The sequence below is a fragment of the Phoxinus phoxinus genome (genome assembly GCF_949152265.1).
Source record: "Phoxinus phoxinus genome assembly, chromosome: 12".
NCBI classification, from domain to species: domain Eukaryota; kingdom Metazoa; phylum Chordata; class Actinopteri; order Cypriniformes; family Leuciscidae; genus Phoxinus; species Phoxinus phoxinus.
The window spans coordinates 13,507,996-13,525,463 of NC_136887.1; the positions used below are offsets into that span (position 1 = coordinate 13,507,996).

At 40.5% G+C, this 17,468-nt stretch overlaps 1 protein-coding gene across 1 annotated transcript; it reads left to right on the forward strand.

The window, feature by feature from the left end:
• Window positions 1-247: 247 nt before the first annotated feature.
• On the forward strand, window positions 248-17,258 carry LOC307008304 (phospholipid-transporting ATPase VD-like; the record flags this gene model as incomplete). Its single annotated transcript, XM_079631045.1, has 12 exons — window positions 248-734; window positions 1,463-1,569; window positions 1,661-1,787; window positions 2,938-3,125; window positions 5,861-6,161; window positions 6,284-6,360; window positions 7,993-8,118; window positions 8,827-9,027; window positions 9,531-9,611; window positions 9,703-9,807; window positions 11,151-11,338; window positions 15,513-17,258. 12 exons carry the CDS (start codon window positions 248-250, stop codon window positions 15,697-15,699), a joined length of 2,175 nt encoding a protein of 724 aa, XP_079487171.1. The 3' UTR covers window positions 15,700-17,258.
• Window positions 17,259-17,468: the final 210 nt, after the last annotated feature.

Sequence of the window (17,468 nt, forward strand, 5' to 3'; positions counted from 1 at the left end):
CATTTAATCATTTAGCAGACGCTTTTATCCAAAGCAACTTGCAACTTGACATGCAACTTGATTCTGAGCAAGGTTTCACATGCTCTTAAAAAAAAAAAAAAGAATAATGCAGTAATAAGGCAGTTATAATGCTGTAATAATGCAGTCAGCAGTACTCTAGTACAGTATACAGCATCTATCAAGCAAATAAATGTATGTACTTTTCCAGGACAAGGGGCGCAGTAACTCCGATGGTTCATTTCATATTATGGGACAGTGGTTCAGAAAGGGATCTCTGAGGAACGTTTTCAGCTCCATGAAGTTCTTCAAGAGAGACGGGGAGACACTCGCAGATCCTTTCGCCAAAGATGAAGACGGGCCTGACATGTTTCACAGCTCTGATGTCTCAGACTCAACCACAGGTCAGAAGGTCCTCTCAAGTGAAGGTGAGGTTAAACGCAGTCTGTCTCGAACAGAGGAGGTGTGTTATGAGGCCCACAGCCCAGATGAGGCCGCCCTGATACATGCAGCAAAGGCTTATGGGTTCACCATGGTGGAACGCACTCCTTATCACGTGACCGTCAAGCTGCCTGATGATACGCTGCTGAAGTTTGAGGTGTTGGACGTCCTGACCTTCGACTCGACGCGGAGGAGGATGTCCATAATAGTACGACACCCACACACCAATGAAATCATCATGTATACTAAAGGAGCTGATTCAGCCATCATGGAGAGACTGGGGAACGTTTTTTCAGGTGAGCGTGAAAGACTGAGTCAGAATCATTTAGATTGGGCCATTCCTGATCAAAAAATGAACCAACATACACTGAACAAAATTATAAACGCAACACTTTTGTTTTTGCCTACATTTTTCATGAGCTGAACTCAAAGACCTAAGACGTTTTTTATGTAGACAAAAGGCCTATTTCTCTCAAATATTGTTCACAAATCTGTCTAAATCAGTGTTAGTGAGCACTTCTCCTTTGCCGAGACAATCATCCACCACACAGGTGTGGCATATCACGATGCTGATTAGACAGCATGATTATATATACTATATTTTAAAATGTAATTTATTCCTGATACAAAGCTGAATTTTCAGAATCATTCGATTTTTTTTCTTTCAACTTTTGTCTTTTTACGTTGAATAAAGGAATTTTATACATTTTTTTTTTTAATTTTAAGAAACTATTATTTACTTAAACTCTTAAAAAATAGAATACATTTTTTTATTCATGGAACACAAATAGAGAAAAAAAATTAAGATGCTGATGAATGGCAATCTCCAAAAACCACATGATAATAATGCTCCATATGGCTTGTGCACTATATTCCAAGTCTCCTCATAATCATATGATATTATGATAGTGAAGTACAGGCTGCATTTTTATTCATGAAAATCCTCCAGCATTGAAATATGTTGTAATTGAAATGTAGTCAATGTGGCAGATTTGAATGTAAGTGTGTCGTTTGTTTTCCACAGATATGTCACAAGTGGATAATGTAGCGAAGCAAATTGCTGTAAAAACTCAAAAAGACCTTGACATGTACGCCAGGGATGGATTACGAACGCTGTGCTTTGCCAAAAAGGTAGAAGTTTTGCAGAATGTAGTAAGGCTGAATCTATCTGAAAACAGTTTTACAGTCTTGCTCATGAAAAGCTCTGTGTTTTTCTCTGAAGGTTATCAGTGAAAAGGAGTTCAAGGCCTGGTTTGCTATCAGACAGGAGGCATTGTCAGCCATTGATGAGAAAGAAGAGCGTCTTATGGACACTGCAACCAACATAGAGAACAACTTCACTCTGCTGGGTACAGTCAAGTACTACTAATGAGTGTCATCCTAAACTTCCAAATAACATTCAATGTCACAGTGTCATTGAAAACATGTTAAAGTATTGACAGTTTTGTGACATTACATAGATTTTGTAAGGGTTAGTTCACCCAAATATTACAATTCTGTCATTAATTGCTCACCCTCATGTCGTTCCAAACTTGTAAGATTTTCGTTCATCTTCAAAAACACAAATGTAGATCTTTTGATAAAATCAGAGCGATTTCTGTCCATCCATTGGCAGCTACACAACTACCACTTTGACGCTTCAAAAAGTTAATGAAGAGATCGTTAAACGAATCCATATGAATCGGTTTAGTCAAAATTTTCTAAAGAGACGCGATCGCTTTATCTGATGAACAGATTGAAATTAAGCTTTTATTCATATAAACATTGATCAACTCACACATCAGTTGTGGTAAACGGAAGCTCATTTGCTTGACATGTGAGAACCAATGAGGTTAATTTGCGTGTTACGCAGCACATTTGAGCTTCTGCAAGGACCAATGAGCTTCATTCTTGTGTTACGGAGCTTCTGCAAGGACCAATGAGCTTCATTCTTGTGTTACGCAGCACGTTTGATCTTCTGCAAGGACCAATGAGCTTCATTCTTGTGTTACGGAGCTTCTGCAAGGACCAATGAGCTTCATTCTTGTGTTACGCAGCACATTTGAGCTTCTGCAAGGACCAATGAGCTTCATTCTCGTGTTACGTAGCCTCAGCAAGATCCAACAGGATTCATTCTCATGTGTTATGGAGCACGTTTAAGTTTCTGTTCTCACACGTCAAGCAGGTTTGTTTGAGCTTCTGTTTAGGTGATCAATGTTTATATGTGAATTATATGTGAAAAGCCTAAATTAAATCTGTTCATCATATAAAGTCTCTTTAGATTAAACCGCTCAATTCATATGGATTAGTTTCACAATCTCTTTAGTAACTTTTTGAAGCGTCAAAGTGCATTGCATAGCTATCAATGGAGGGACAGAAAGCTCTCAGATTTCATAAAAAAGATCTTGATTTGTGTTCCGAAGATGAAAGAAACTCAAACAGGGTTGGAACGACATGAGGGTGAGTAAATGATGACTGTGTGAATTAACCTTTTAATTCGTTTACCTCTTATGCCCACAGGGGCGACCGGCATTGAGGACCGTCTCCAAGAAAATGTCCCAGAAACCATCCAGGCTCTGAGACGGGCTGGCATGCAGGTGTGGGTGCTGACAGGGGACAAACCTGAGACGGCTATCAACATCGCATACTCCTGCAAGCTGCTAGACCATGAAGAAGACCTGGTGTTCACCTTCAGCACAAACAGGAAGGTAGTTGATCTGACACTGTGCCATTCGGTGCCAACTAACTAATGCTTTTATAACTGAGCAGACCAGACACTCCTTCCAATGATTTGACCTCCATTAGTCAACCAGCTTCATTAGAAAAAATATGCTCAACATCGCATTAACATACTTAAATTGAGTGTTTTCAACAGGATCAACCATATCCCATATCTCAATATGAGCATGTTGATGGTTTTTCATGTGTCTGGGATTTAAAACACTGAACCCGCACAAAAGGAAAAGGGTTAATTGGTTTATCTGGGACAACAGAGGCTTCAGTGTTACACAGTTTCATCCCCTCAAGAGTGAAGTTCTACATAGCTTGTTCAAACACATAAATGCGCTTGCAATAATTTGTCAGATATGCTGTTTTTCATTTCATGTCTGCCTGAGTCTGTGTTTAAGAGAGCTGAGAAAAAGTGCATTCACCATTCTGAATGGCTCATATTGCTGCTCTGTAATCCCATTTTCACACTTCTGAGGAGGGCAGGAAACCGTTCTACTTTCATTTCAACATTAAATCCCTTACTGACGACTTTCACATATTGTTTCACACACATTTTATGAAATCCCTCATCTTATGCATCTAAAACCTTCTCTTTCTGTTGTCCAAGTAGTATTTTTTTTAAGGTACAAGATTTATTTGTCATCATCTTGTAAATTAGTTTATTCCCTAAATAGAAATCTGTGTGGAAAATAAGCCATTTATGTAACATAGTGAAATAGGCAGCAACTGAAATTTAATTTTGACAACCTTAACCTAGATATATTCTCATACCAGTCACGTTATGTATAACATATAGCAGTGAAGTATATGGGGTGCCTCGTGACATTGTGATGTCACAACTCATGAATATTAATTAGGTCATGCTGTCATTGCAAGACAGCATATCCATTCACGTAATCTCATTTAAGATAAGATTTGCAATGCTGCCCAACTTGATGTGACATCATGCTAACGTGTCCCACAATGCACATGTGATAACAAGACAGCTGCAGTTTTCAGAGCCAGATGCTGCAGTTGATCTTCACAGCGAACTGAAGGCATGATGAGAAATGAATTACTAACATCACAGCTTAAAGCTCATTGGCTTAGTCATATTTTTGGCTTGTCTAAAATGTTATTTCCTTTATAGACTAAAAATGGATGTGAAAAGGATACAATACAATAGTAGTTAAAAGTACCCTGCCATTCAAAAGTTTGGGGTCAGTGTGATTAAAAAAAAAATGAATTTATTTAGTAAGGATGCATTAAATTGATTCAAAGGGACAGTAAACCATGTATATTGTTGAACTATTTTCATTTCAAATAAATGCTGTTCTTTTGAACTATTCATCAAAGAATCCTGGAAAAAACAGTTTTCACTAAAAGATGAAGCATATGATCTCAACATTGATGATAATCAGAAATGTTTCTTGAGCAGCAAATCAGCATATTAGAATGATTTCTGCAGGATCATGTGACTGGAGTAATAAATACAGCTTTGACATCATAAATGAATAAATTAGGCTACATTTTAAAATATATTAGAAAACCATGGAAGCTTGTTTATAAAACATGGAGTTAAACAATTTAAAGGGGTCATCGGATGCCCATTTTCCACAAGTTGGTATGATTCTTTAGGGTCTTCATGTACATTTTGTAACATACTTTGGTTAAAATGCCTCAATGGTTGTGTAAAACAACACCCTTTTAACCTCCTCAAAAACAACTGAACCAGTGAACCGTTTCGGTGCATGTCTCTTTAAATGATAATGAGCAACTGCCCCCCCCCTCCCCCTCTCTCATCTGTGGGGGGTGTCACACAAGACACATAAAATGCTGCCTTGGTGGACAGTATACAAATGGATGAGGGTGTAAATATGCTAATACCGGAAATATGCTAATACGGGACAGTCCGTCAGCGGCTATGTGCGGAGCATGAGCAATATGACATCATATTGCTCAGAAAATCCAAACGGCTTGATTATTGAGAGTGGTTGGGCTTTTAAAAGGAATGAATGGATTTTTTTTCATTGTATGGTGGTTGTGTCCACAAACTGCAAAAACACATTTATATGCAAACACCATGTAAAAGTGAATTTTGCATCCAATGACCCCTTTAAAAGATAATTGCGACTTTTTTCTCAGAATTGCAAGATTTAGGCCTAAACTTGCATTGTGAGTTATAAAGTCAGAATTGTGAGATGTAAGCACGCAAATATGACTTACGCATATCTTGCAAATATGACTTTATAACTCGCAATTCCTTTTTTCAGAATTATAAATGCAAGTTATAAATTCCAATTCTGACGGGGACTTTTTTCTCAGAATTGCAAGCTAATATCTTGCAATTTTGACTTTATAACTAGAAATTGCTGGTTTATATCACGCAATTCTGAGAATTTTTTTTTCAGAATTGTGTGAAAAAAGTAGCATTTACAGTTTTAATTTTTTTTATTCTGTGGCAGAAACAAGCTTCCATAGAAAACAGTTACTTTAAATTGAAACAATATTTCACACGATTACTGTTTTTACTGTATTTTTTTAACATTGTTGAGCATAAGAGACTTCTTTCAAAAACATCTGAACAGGAGTGTACACTGAATACACATCATACATCATCAGATTAAAGTATATGTATTGCAAACGCATCCATTTTCCACTGCAATAAATAATGTGAGTGTAGTTTATGTTTTTGCAGTTCAAATACTAACACAATCCGTGTTATATATTGCAGTCTGTGTGTAAAATGAGGTTAGAGGACACACTGGGAGAGGTGCGACGGAGTTCCCTGTCACCCGGAGCGGAAGTCCAGTTCAGGGGTAATAACTCAGGGTTTACGCTGATGGAGCACAGTATCGGGCTGGTGATAGATGGGCCGACTCTGAGCATGGCCATGTCAGACGACCTGGTGGAGCAGTTTGTGGAGCTTTGCAAACACTGTCGTGCGGTGCTTTGCTGTCGAGTGACGCCGCTGCAGAAGAGCAGTGTGGTCAAACTCATACGGCAGAAACTGAGGGTCATGACCCTCGCTATAGGTAATGAAACCTTTGATTTGAGGTGGAAGGGTTTCTGAAATCATTTATAAGATTACTTTGGTGCAGGTTTGTGAAGTACATTGGTTTTCTGTTGCGATACATTATGATTTGTGTCGATTTAGGTGATGGCGCCAATGATGTGAACATGATTCAAGCTGCAGATGTTGGCATTGGGGTTTCTGGGCAAGAGGGAATGCAGGTTTGTGTTTTTGTGTTTTGTAACCCTCTCCCTGGTGAAGTTAAGGCACTGAAATGTATCAATCAATAAGACCTTCATTTTTAAAGAGGGATTTTCTGATTGACTGGATCAGGTGTGTTTTAAGTCTCCATTGTGATCGATGTTTCTTTCCTATTGTGATGATGAAATGTAGGGCTAGGCTTGATTTTTTCCATTGGGAAATGAGGGAGGGGCACGGTAATATTTTAAAAGCGCCCCCATTATGCTATTCTAAAGGTTCCTAATTTTGTTTTGGAGGTCTCATACAACAGGTTTACATGCATCAAAAGTAAAAAAAAACACTTACATTTTTTTTAAACCACATTTTTCAATGATTCTCAAATGACTCGTTGGATGATTCGGTCTCTCTAAATCCCTCCTTTTCCGTGAGCTTACACTGTTCTGATTGGCCAGATTGCCCAGTCTGTTGTGATAGGTCGACTGGTTACAGCGTGTTTCAGAAGCTAATCGCCCATTACCGTAACTGAACTTCAGCTCCGGAGGCTTCCTCAGTCCTCAGAGATTGTACACAGTCAAGTCAAGTCATAAGTCAAGTCAAGTCACAGCTTGAAAGAACCAATACAGCAAGAAAGTCATTGTCCAGTTTAAGTAAGTTTTTGATCTATTCATTTCCGTTGTAAAAAGCATTAGTTATCAACTTAGGGGCCGTTTACAGTCTTTCTTTACAAAGTGACATTGGCAAAATTACAAGTTTACATTTTCATCCATGTGAACGGGAATCCCCCCTGACAACAGTTTTTGTCTGTACAGAGGGAAAGGGGAGGGGGGAGGCCGAGGAGGCCTTCGTAGGGGACAGTCAGATAGACAGTAACAAGGACGTCCATTTTACCATATCAATCCTAGCACAAGTCCCATGATGAAACATTGGAAGAACTAGTTATTCAACCCGAACCTCCATCGCAAGGACGACTTGAGCAGGACGTTTCTCAGTGATACACTACTCAGTTTGTCGTACATCATGAGATGCTGCAGCTGTAATTCCTCACCTTCAGCATTAACAAGTTTATATCCATCAACAAACCGATGTGTATATTTCGAATTTATTGCAGGAACTGTATCATTAACTGTATCAATAACAGCACATACACTAGCCGAGCACTAACGTGAATGACTGATGTAACATTAAAGTTGAAAAAGCAAATTTTGCTCCATCCGTCATCGTTACTAAAATTAAATATACATTTTTGATAGACCTTTTTTTTCTCTGATAATTTTTTTTCAGTGTGCGGGCAACTTCGGCTACTAAGTTTCATAAAACCCACATTCAAGTGTTGATCAAAAAGAATGCACAGTTAGTTAGAATAAAACAGGTTAGTTATGATCAAACAGTTTTTTGTTGTTGTTGTTGTTTAAAAGGAGAGGCTGTTCTTTCTTTTGATATATTGCATGTTCAGATATTCGGGCCATGAAAGTTTTATGAAATTATAAAAAATGCTGGCGGTGGCAATTTTTTCCAAAATCGCCGGCAGGAAAGAGTTAAAAATAACACTATAATGATGCGAACAAATAAATCATTTATAATAAACATTCCATAAGAAAAGAACTGTCAGTTTAGAATTCATGGTGACTTTAAGTGCTGTGTTTGTCTTGCAGGCCGTCATGGCCAGTGATTTTGCCATCACTCGCTTTAAACACCTGCAAAGACTGCTGCTGGTTCACGGACACTGGTGCTACTCAAGACTGGCCAACATGGTCATCTATTTCTTCTACAAGAATGTGGTAATTATCACCATGGCAACCAATTTTGTTACATTTGTATAAGAAATGAGTGGCGCTTGACTTGGGCGATTAGGCAACCACCTAGCAACAACCTAGTAACCACCCAAAACAACCTAGCAACAGCATAGCAACGTGCCAAAAACTCTCAGAACGCCTTAGCAAACTTCATGGCCAAACCCTAACATTGTGGGATTGAGTTTTTTAACAAACAAGCACAATGCAAAGATGTAGTCTACTAAGCGTAATAATACCAGTTTTACATGTGAATATTAACATTTGTACCATTTTTTAACTCAAAATACATAGATTGAGAAGTGGGGACTGTACAGGGGGCCCAAAGACCAGGAGGGCCTATAGGGATAACGAGACCTCCCCCAAACCCCCTCCCCCTCACAACCCACCCCCCACCCCTATGTGTAATAATACAATAATTAGCACAGAATTTTAATACAATAATACAATAATTAGCACAGAATTTTTCTTAACCAAGTCACATGATCCACATACTACGGTACTCCAAACAGACTCAACTATGATAATGATAACATAATTGGATGAAAAATTCTCTCTCATGCCTCCTACAAGTGATTAAAGAGTATGTGTTGCACGTTGCCCGTTTAACGGTTAAAAACACTTATGAAATGTAAGTAATTAGCATTAACACTAACTTGCATTAACAAGTTGTTAATACTGTGTTATCTCACGCAGGCGTATGTGAATCTGCTGTTCTGGTATCAGTTCTACTGTGGCTTCTCTGCCACAGCCATGATCGACTACTGGCTCATGATATTGTTCAACCTGCTCTTCACCTCGGCTCCTCCCATCATGTTTGGGATAATGGACAGAGAGGTGTCAGACTCCACTTTACTGAGCCTGCCCGAGCTCTATAAGACAGGACAGCACTCAGAGGTGTCCCTTACGACAATCTATCATTACTATAACACTATCTTAACTCATGTCTGGGGTAATTGGGATAAAATATATTTCTATTAGAAAATTCAGTAACACTTTATTTATATGCTCCCCCAAAATACATTCTACAAGTACATTTTCAACTACATGTCAAGTAACCTGAACCCTAACACCTAACCATTACAGTCAACTATAGTCTACTAATAGTCTACTACAGTCTACTAATACTCTAAAGAGAGTTAGTTGACATGTAGTTACAAATTTACTTGTAGTTAGTAGAATGTCTAAAGTGGACCATCGAAATAAAGTGTAACTGAAAATTCACATTAGAAATGAATTGCAGTGTTAGAGAATCATTTAATTCAACCATGGCAGTTGTAGTTATATTTTCTAAATGCGTTCAGCTATTATTTTTAATAACAAATACCATAGCAAGTTACAAGTACCTAACCACGGTAAAGCATTGCATGTCTTGTAACACATTTCAACGTTTGATGCAGGGCTACAGGCGTTCAACGTTTTGGATTGCAATTCTAGATGCTTTCTATCAGAGTCTAGTGTGCTTCTTTATTCCATACTGGGTAAGAAGAACATCTGTTCAGTCTCTTGTCTGTTTCGGCATCGTGTGTTTGGAGTAACTTGTTATCTGATCACCGCTTGTACTTTCTCAAGACATACAACGGTTCAGACATCGGCATATTCTCGTTCGGCACTCCCATGAACACGGTCTCTCTGTTCACCATCATCCTGCATCTGGCCATTGAGATCAAGAGCTGGGTGAGTTTACGCTCCACTTCATCACTGCAGAACACAATCACACGGCATCTATCGTCTCACATTCACTTCGTATAGAGCGTGGTCAGGGTACCGCCATATTTAATCTTTGACAGGAATGAGAACGAGGCTGTGAGGGATAGAATGCAGTGCGTTTAGTGTATGTAATAATCAGATTGTTCAGCAGATGAAATGTCTTTCAGAAAAAAAAAACCTTTCAGTATACAAAAACTCGTTTAAAACAGCTTGTTGTGAGTAGTGAAAATGATGTGATCTTCAAATTCTATAAATGAAAATAAAAAAAAATCATTAAATATGGCTTTTAAGGTTGCTAAGGTCTATTGGTGCAACATTTTCTTTACTGATTATCATTTTAAATAAAGAATGATTGCGAATGACAACACTGATAAATCATGTTTTTAAAAGGCTCAGTTATTTGATCACTTTTGTTTTGTTCCCTGGTGGCAACAAAAAAGTATAGTGTTCATCAAGGTCTCTGTGATTGTTTTCTCTACTGTACCTTTAAGACTAGATAAACAGTCCCGGTTATGAATGGCTAGCATTTTTGTGTGTGTGAAATGAGTAAGTGCATTTTTGTAAGAGCATGTTTACTTTGCCTGCATCTCTTATAAACTACCATTCAAAAGATTGGGGTCAATAAGATTTATAAAGAAATTGAGACTTTAATTATGTACGGACACATTCAATTGATCAAAAGTGACAGTAATTTACATTTATATATTTAAATGCTGTTCTTTTGAACTTTTTATTCATCAAAAAATACTGGAAAAAAAATCTGTCAAGGTTTCCATGAAAATATGAAGCAGCTTAACTATTTTCAACATTGATAATAATAAGAAATGTTTCTTGAGCGGCAAATCAGCATAGTAGAATGATTTCTGAAGGATCATGTGACACTGAAGACTGGAGTAATGATGCTGAAAATTCAGCTTTACCGTCACAGGAATAAATTATATTTGAATATATTTTCATATAGAAAACAGATATTTTGAATTGTAATAATATTTCACAATATTAGTCTTTTACTGTCTTTTTTTAAATCAAATAAATGCAGTCTTACAGACCCCAAACATGAATGATAGTGTATACAACCAGAATAAAAGTATACTTCTTACTAGAATAATAATCAAATTAGTTGATTGTGTGTTAATATTTGAATATTTCAAAAATCTTTTTTTGCAGCTTATTTTCAATTAATTATGTTTTTTTTAACACTTTAGAGGTTTTAAGGTTATATCATGCATGTCTCAATCTTTCTCTATGTAAAAACATGCATAACATTTTTTTTTTTTGAATGAAATGACCCCCTTTTGATTGACATGCAGACGGTGGTGCACTGGGTGATCATGATCGGCAGTGTGCTGGCGTACTTCATCGTGACTCTGGCCTACAGCTCCATCTGTACCAGCTGCAACCCTCCCTCCAACCCCTACTGGATCATGCACAAACAAATGGCCGATCCCATGTTTTACCTCGTCTGCACTTTAACAACTGTTGTTGCTTTACTGCCAAGGTAACCAATGTTTACATCACCATTATGTAGTGTATAATAGCATCATATCAGTGGCGTTGTTTAGATGTCATACCTGAATAGGGTGACCATCTGGTTATTGCTCAGTTGCAGGACAGTAGATGTGATTTTGTGTGTGAGATAAATGTACTACTATTAAACTATGTAAATATTGATTTACATTAGTTGGAAAGCCTATTTGCCATCACGTTGGATGATAACGTTTTAAATCGTCAATAAGCTTTGTTAATTGTGACTGGCACTCAATGTGCCCAGGTTCGAGTGATGTAATTTACTCTACTGGACCTATTCTGTCTACTGTTATGATGGTGAGGAAGTACGAACCCAATCGCAGACAGAATGCACTAACACAATTTATTGTTGACAAAACAGAGAAAACAAAACCCACGATGGGGCAAAACATAGACAGAACAACTAACTAGACTGTGACAGATAACTACAAGAAAACAAACAATTAATACAGGCAATAGCGCAACAGGACAACAGCTCTTCACAAGATACTCACAGACTGACAAAGGAATGACAAGGATTAACAATGAACCGACACAGGACAGCAAACATAAGGGGATTAAATAGGGAGACTAATGATAACAAAACAGGTGAGACAGGTAAAGCAATAATGACTAAACGAGGATAACATACAGGTGACACAGGTAAAACAATAATGACAAAACGAGGCTAACAAGGAGGGCGGGGCTAGATGACGAGACAACAAGCACATGGCCCAACAAGGCCATGTTTGCACATAAAACATGGGTCTGTCATGATCCTGCCACAAGACTTAAAGAAAGACAAGGACTAGAAGGCAGAATCATGACAGAACCCCCACCTTAAGGAGCGGCTTCCAGACGCTCCTCAAGGGGACATCAAACACGGGACATGACAGACTGAGACAAAGACACAAACCAACTAAACATGACAAATAACAATAAAGGCATACACGAAAACACGACAACAGGGTTGGGATGCAACAATAAAAATAACAAACACGGGAGGGGGGGGCGGGGGAACAAGAGAGTTCATGGGGAAATGTCCATTCTGTGGTCTTGGGTCCTCCGGACGAGGGCTGTGGACAAGGAATCCGGGCAGGCTTGGATGGGGACACATGAGGAACAGTCTTGGGGGAAACAGTTCGGGGCTGAGTGCAGACAGGGCTGACCGGGGAAACACAAGGCGACTTGATAGGGACAACAGGGGGCGACGATACGGGACAAATCTTGATGGGGGAAACAGTAGGAGATGAAGCAGGACTCAAGACAGGGGATGTAGTAGGTGGCTGGGCAGTGGAGAGAGGCAATGCAGCAGCAGGCTGCAGAGCTGGAACAGGGTCATAGAATTCTGCAGACGAATCAGAACCGGCGCTCCTCACATCAGACTCGGAAGATGCGCTTCTCATGTCCGATTCAGGATTCGCGTTCTCTGCAACCGACTCAGGAACAGCGTTCTCTGCAGCTCTAGGCACGGGGTCTGGGGACAAGACAGGCTTGACAGGGACTTCTAGGATTCTGACGAGACGTGACAAATAATCAGACAGGGTCTTGGCAGCAATGACGACCGGCATCTCCTGACTAGCTGAAACCGACTGTAACACTGCTTTAGCAGCAGAATCGGCCGCGGCTCTCTCTTCAGCTCTCACGACTGCAGACTCATGAGCAACCCTCTCTGCTGCCGGCACTGGAACAGCGTTGACTGAAGCGGGCTCTGGGACAGCGTTGACTGAAGCGGGCTCTGGGACAGCGTTGACTGAAGCGGGCTCTGGGACAGCGTTGACTGAAGCGGGCTCTGGGACAGCGTTGACTGAAGCGGGCTCTGGGACAGCGTTGACTGAAGCGGGCTCTGGGACAGCGTTGACTGAAGCGGGCTCTGGGACAGCGTTGACTGAAGCGGGCTCTGGGACAGCGTTGACTGAAGCGGGCTCTGGGACAGCGTTGACTGAAGCGGGCTCTGGGACAGCGTTGACTGAAGCGGGCTCTGGGACAGCGTTGACTGAAGCGGGCTCTGGGACAGCGTTGACTGAAGCGGGCTCTGGGACAGCGTTGACTGAAGCGGGCTCTGGGACAGCGTTGACTGAAGCGGGCTCTGGGACAGCGTTGACTGAAGCGGGCTCTGGGACAGCGTTGACTGAAGCGGGCTCTGGGACAGCGTTGACTGAAGCGGGCTCTGGGACAGCGTTGACTGAAGCGGGCTCTGGGACAGCGTTGACTGGAAGAGCCATCGCGGACTCAGGGGGAGACAGAGATGGAGGACAGAAAGCTCCCTTCTTCCTCTTCTTTCTCCTTGGCCGCGGAGCAGAGACCAAAACCAGGCTTGTGACCGGTAGGGGAATCTCAGCAGGGACCGTAACTGGTGCTGGGAGGACAGACTCTGGCAGGGTTGACTCCGTCGCTGAAGACTCCGAAGCAGACTCCCACGAGATCCGTCTCCCTCGCTTGCCGCGGAGACTTACAGGGGCGGATGACGCTTTAGGAGTCGAAGTGGGGCACCCCTGTTCCTCCTGCGTAACAACGCCTAAGATGCGACTCTCCTGGATCACAGGCAGACGGGCAGAGGGTGGAGATCCCAAGGAAGTAGTGTGTTGATCCTCCTGGGAGAAATGATCCCAGAGTCGGGCATAGTTCCTCAGGATCCACTCACCCTCGGACGGGATCGGACAGTTGACCCTCTCTCTGTCGGTGGGGGCCGACAACCACCATTGTTCCGGTTGTAGCCGGGAGGACATGCTGTCTTCTGGGTTCCTTTTTGGTCGGTTCATTCTGTTATGATGGTGAGGAAGTACGAACCCAATCGCAGACAGAATGCACTAACACAATTTATTGTTGACAAAACAGAGAAAACAAAACCCACGATGGGGCAAAACATAGACAGAACAACTAACTAGACTGTGACAGATAACTACAAGAAAACAAACAATTAATACAGGCAATAGCGCAACAGGACAACAGCTCTTCACAAGATACTCACAGACTGACAAAGGAATGACAAGGATTAACAATGAACCGACACAGGACAGCAAACATAAGGGGATTAAATAGGGAGACTAATGATAACAAAACAGGTGAGACAGGTAAAGCAATAATGACTAAACGAGGATAACATACAGGTGACACAGGTAAAACAATAATGACAAAACGAGGCTAACAAGGAGGGCGGGGCTAGATGACGAGACAACAAGCACATGGCCCAACAAGGCCATGTTTGCACATAAAACATGGGTCTGTCATGATCCTGCCACAAGACTTAAAGAAAGACAAGGACTAGAAGGCAGAATCATGACATCTACTAAATATAATGAACTGAATAACAGTAAAAATAAATAGCGATGTTTATTTTCCCTTTATTAAACTATGCAAAACAATAAATGCGTTTTTACCGGATTCAGTGCATTTTAGTCATGGGATATTAAAGTATGTTTTTGTTGTCCTGGCTGATGTAGATATATGTGCGTTGGTTGGTTATTTTCCCGCTCTAGTCTGGCTACAACATAATGGATTTTAAAATGCCAATCGCATTTTTTTGTATTAGATTTCTTATTGTGTGGTATTGTAATTTCACGGAAGAAAGAAAATAATACAGAATACGGGACAAAGCTCCCAATTTCGGGACTTGGTCACCCTTTACATGAACGAATGAAGTCTGGTTTCACGTTAGTGTCACTGAACCGCCGTAGCGCACACACAGTCTGCTCCGGTCCAGAGAAACGACATCACCGAGCGGATCATATGTAAGTCGGCGCAGACCAGAGAACGTTTTCAGACTCGGACCTTTGAATTCTGCACAGAATGCTATATTTAAAAGCGATATGGAGGAGATTAGGTGGAAACTGCGGCTTTACTGAGTTCAACAGCTCTGGCCGAGATCTGATATAATCGAAACGCTATTGGCTATTTAAACAAAGGGGAGGAGCTGTTGGAGATATGAAGCGGTGCTGTGCAGACCAATCATTGTACGACATTAAAGTACTGCGAGAGCGATTCAAAAGCATACAGAGCTTTATTTACGACATGGCGTGAATGCAGCATATTACATTTTATAATTTTACCGATGCAGCGATTTTAAGCGATTTTCATTACACCCCTAATGAATGCAGGACTTCAAATGCAATATCCTTCTTCTTTTCTCTCAACATGGCCCTTGTTTACCACTATTTTTTTTCCAGGTACACCTTGCATGTCCTAAGGGGAACTCTGGCACCCTCCCCTCACCTCGGCGCACGGCAGCTCGAGCGGCTCCCCCCCTCCCGCCGGGAGCAGCGGATCAGAGAGTGGCGTGGTCTCCGAGACACGTGCATCTCTCCTTCTCTCAGATCCCAGGAACACAGCTCCTCTCCCTGCCCCACTGCATAAAGTACACACACCACAGTCCGGCACGCCACCCTTCCTCATGCGCAGAGAATGACAATGCCGCAAAGCTTGAATTCTTCAATACACGATTGCCGAAAGCCCAAACTGAAACGATATTTATGTTTTGCACACATGGATGCACTGCAGAGGGGACTTCCGGCGGCATTTGATGCCAGGTTTCGCTGTGCTCGGTCAAGGAATGAAGCTGTGCTTTTCAATTTTGAATGTGCTCTTTGCTCTCACAAACCATTTGCATGATCTTCACTTGTTTCTGGGCGGCTCAGTCCACACTTGATCAATACATGCATATAATTTCTCAACGGCGTGAAAGTAATCTGTTCGGTGGATGCAGCTGAGCCTTTTCCCTTCTGCGAAACCAACTTCCTGTTGTCATGTGGACCACATTTGTATGCATTTGCGCTTTGAGCTGCTCATGTAATAATTGAGGTTTGCAGATGTTACATAATATCTCGGTTCATATATTCAGAGCTTGTTGTGCATGCTGACAGAAATACAAGCACCACAGTGAGATTAAGGAGGCTGGGTCTTCTTCTTCTTCTCAATTCCTGATAAATTGATTGGCTCATAAGGCGTGTTGAGGATGTCTGTGTGCGTATGCGTGTAATACACTAAGGCAGATCACACAGTCCTGCGCCGACATTTGAATATTTAATTGCACTGCTGACGTCTGGCTGACGTTCTTCGCTCATGACGGGGTCAGTGATGACCTCACGCTCAGACAGATCATAGCCGAGCGAGCGTGTCTCTTTTCCCCATCCTTCCAGCATGTGTGTAACATACACCACAGTCAGGGGAAAAAAGTGTCCATCGCTGCTTCTATTTGCAGAACCCAGGGCGGTTTTATGTAATGATGACGGACATGTTTCTGACGGGCCGCTTCTGCTCTCTGGTGGCAGTTTGACGAACTGCAAACACGGTCATCCATTTATTAAAGCCACGTGACAGTGTTTCATGTCACTTACTGAAGGATTTCTTTAAAGGCAGGAACTACGGGTGAACAGGCTTTAATCGAAATTGAACTGCTAAATAAATGATAGCCTACATAAAATATTTTTTTATGATTTTTAAACTTTTAATATATACAAACAAATGTCACTTTTTTGTGTGTGAAAGGGTCATTTAAAATATTATTTGATAAAAAAACCTGTATTTTATATGTAAATGTACGTTTGTAATGACATTTTATGACGTCGTTTGTAATGAAATATTATGTATGTAACATTTTATTATAATTCAAGAAGCATTGTTTAGAGTTTCTATCTGTTATGAGAATTACATTATGATTCATGTTTTTAATATGAACAAAATAGGAAAATTACTTTTAAATGATGCCATTTGATTCTGTAATAGGTGAATGGAATATAAAACTATAAAATTTACATTTTTGTTCATTTCAATTGTAGATGTTTTTTAATATTTTGATCTATTGCGGAAAGTCAAAATTGTTAAATCCAACCATGACGTCCCCTTTAAACAAAGAGACCACAAATAAATGAAAAAGAAATACAAATAAAACAACAACAAATAACACATGTACATTAATATTGAGTATTCTACATACTATTAAAAATATGTTTTAAAAAAAGCAGTAAAGTTAAAGCTTGTTTTGTGAATTACAGTAAATGACATATCAGTTGCACTGGTTTTCTATTTATGAGTCTACACCAAATCCTGGATATGCAAAGTCCCATGAGGAGAGATACTTTATACAGTATAATTCCGATGATCAGAGTAACACACGAGGACAGTGT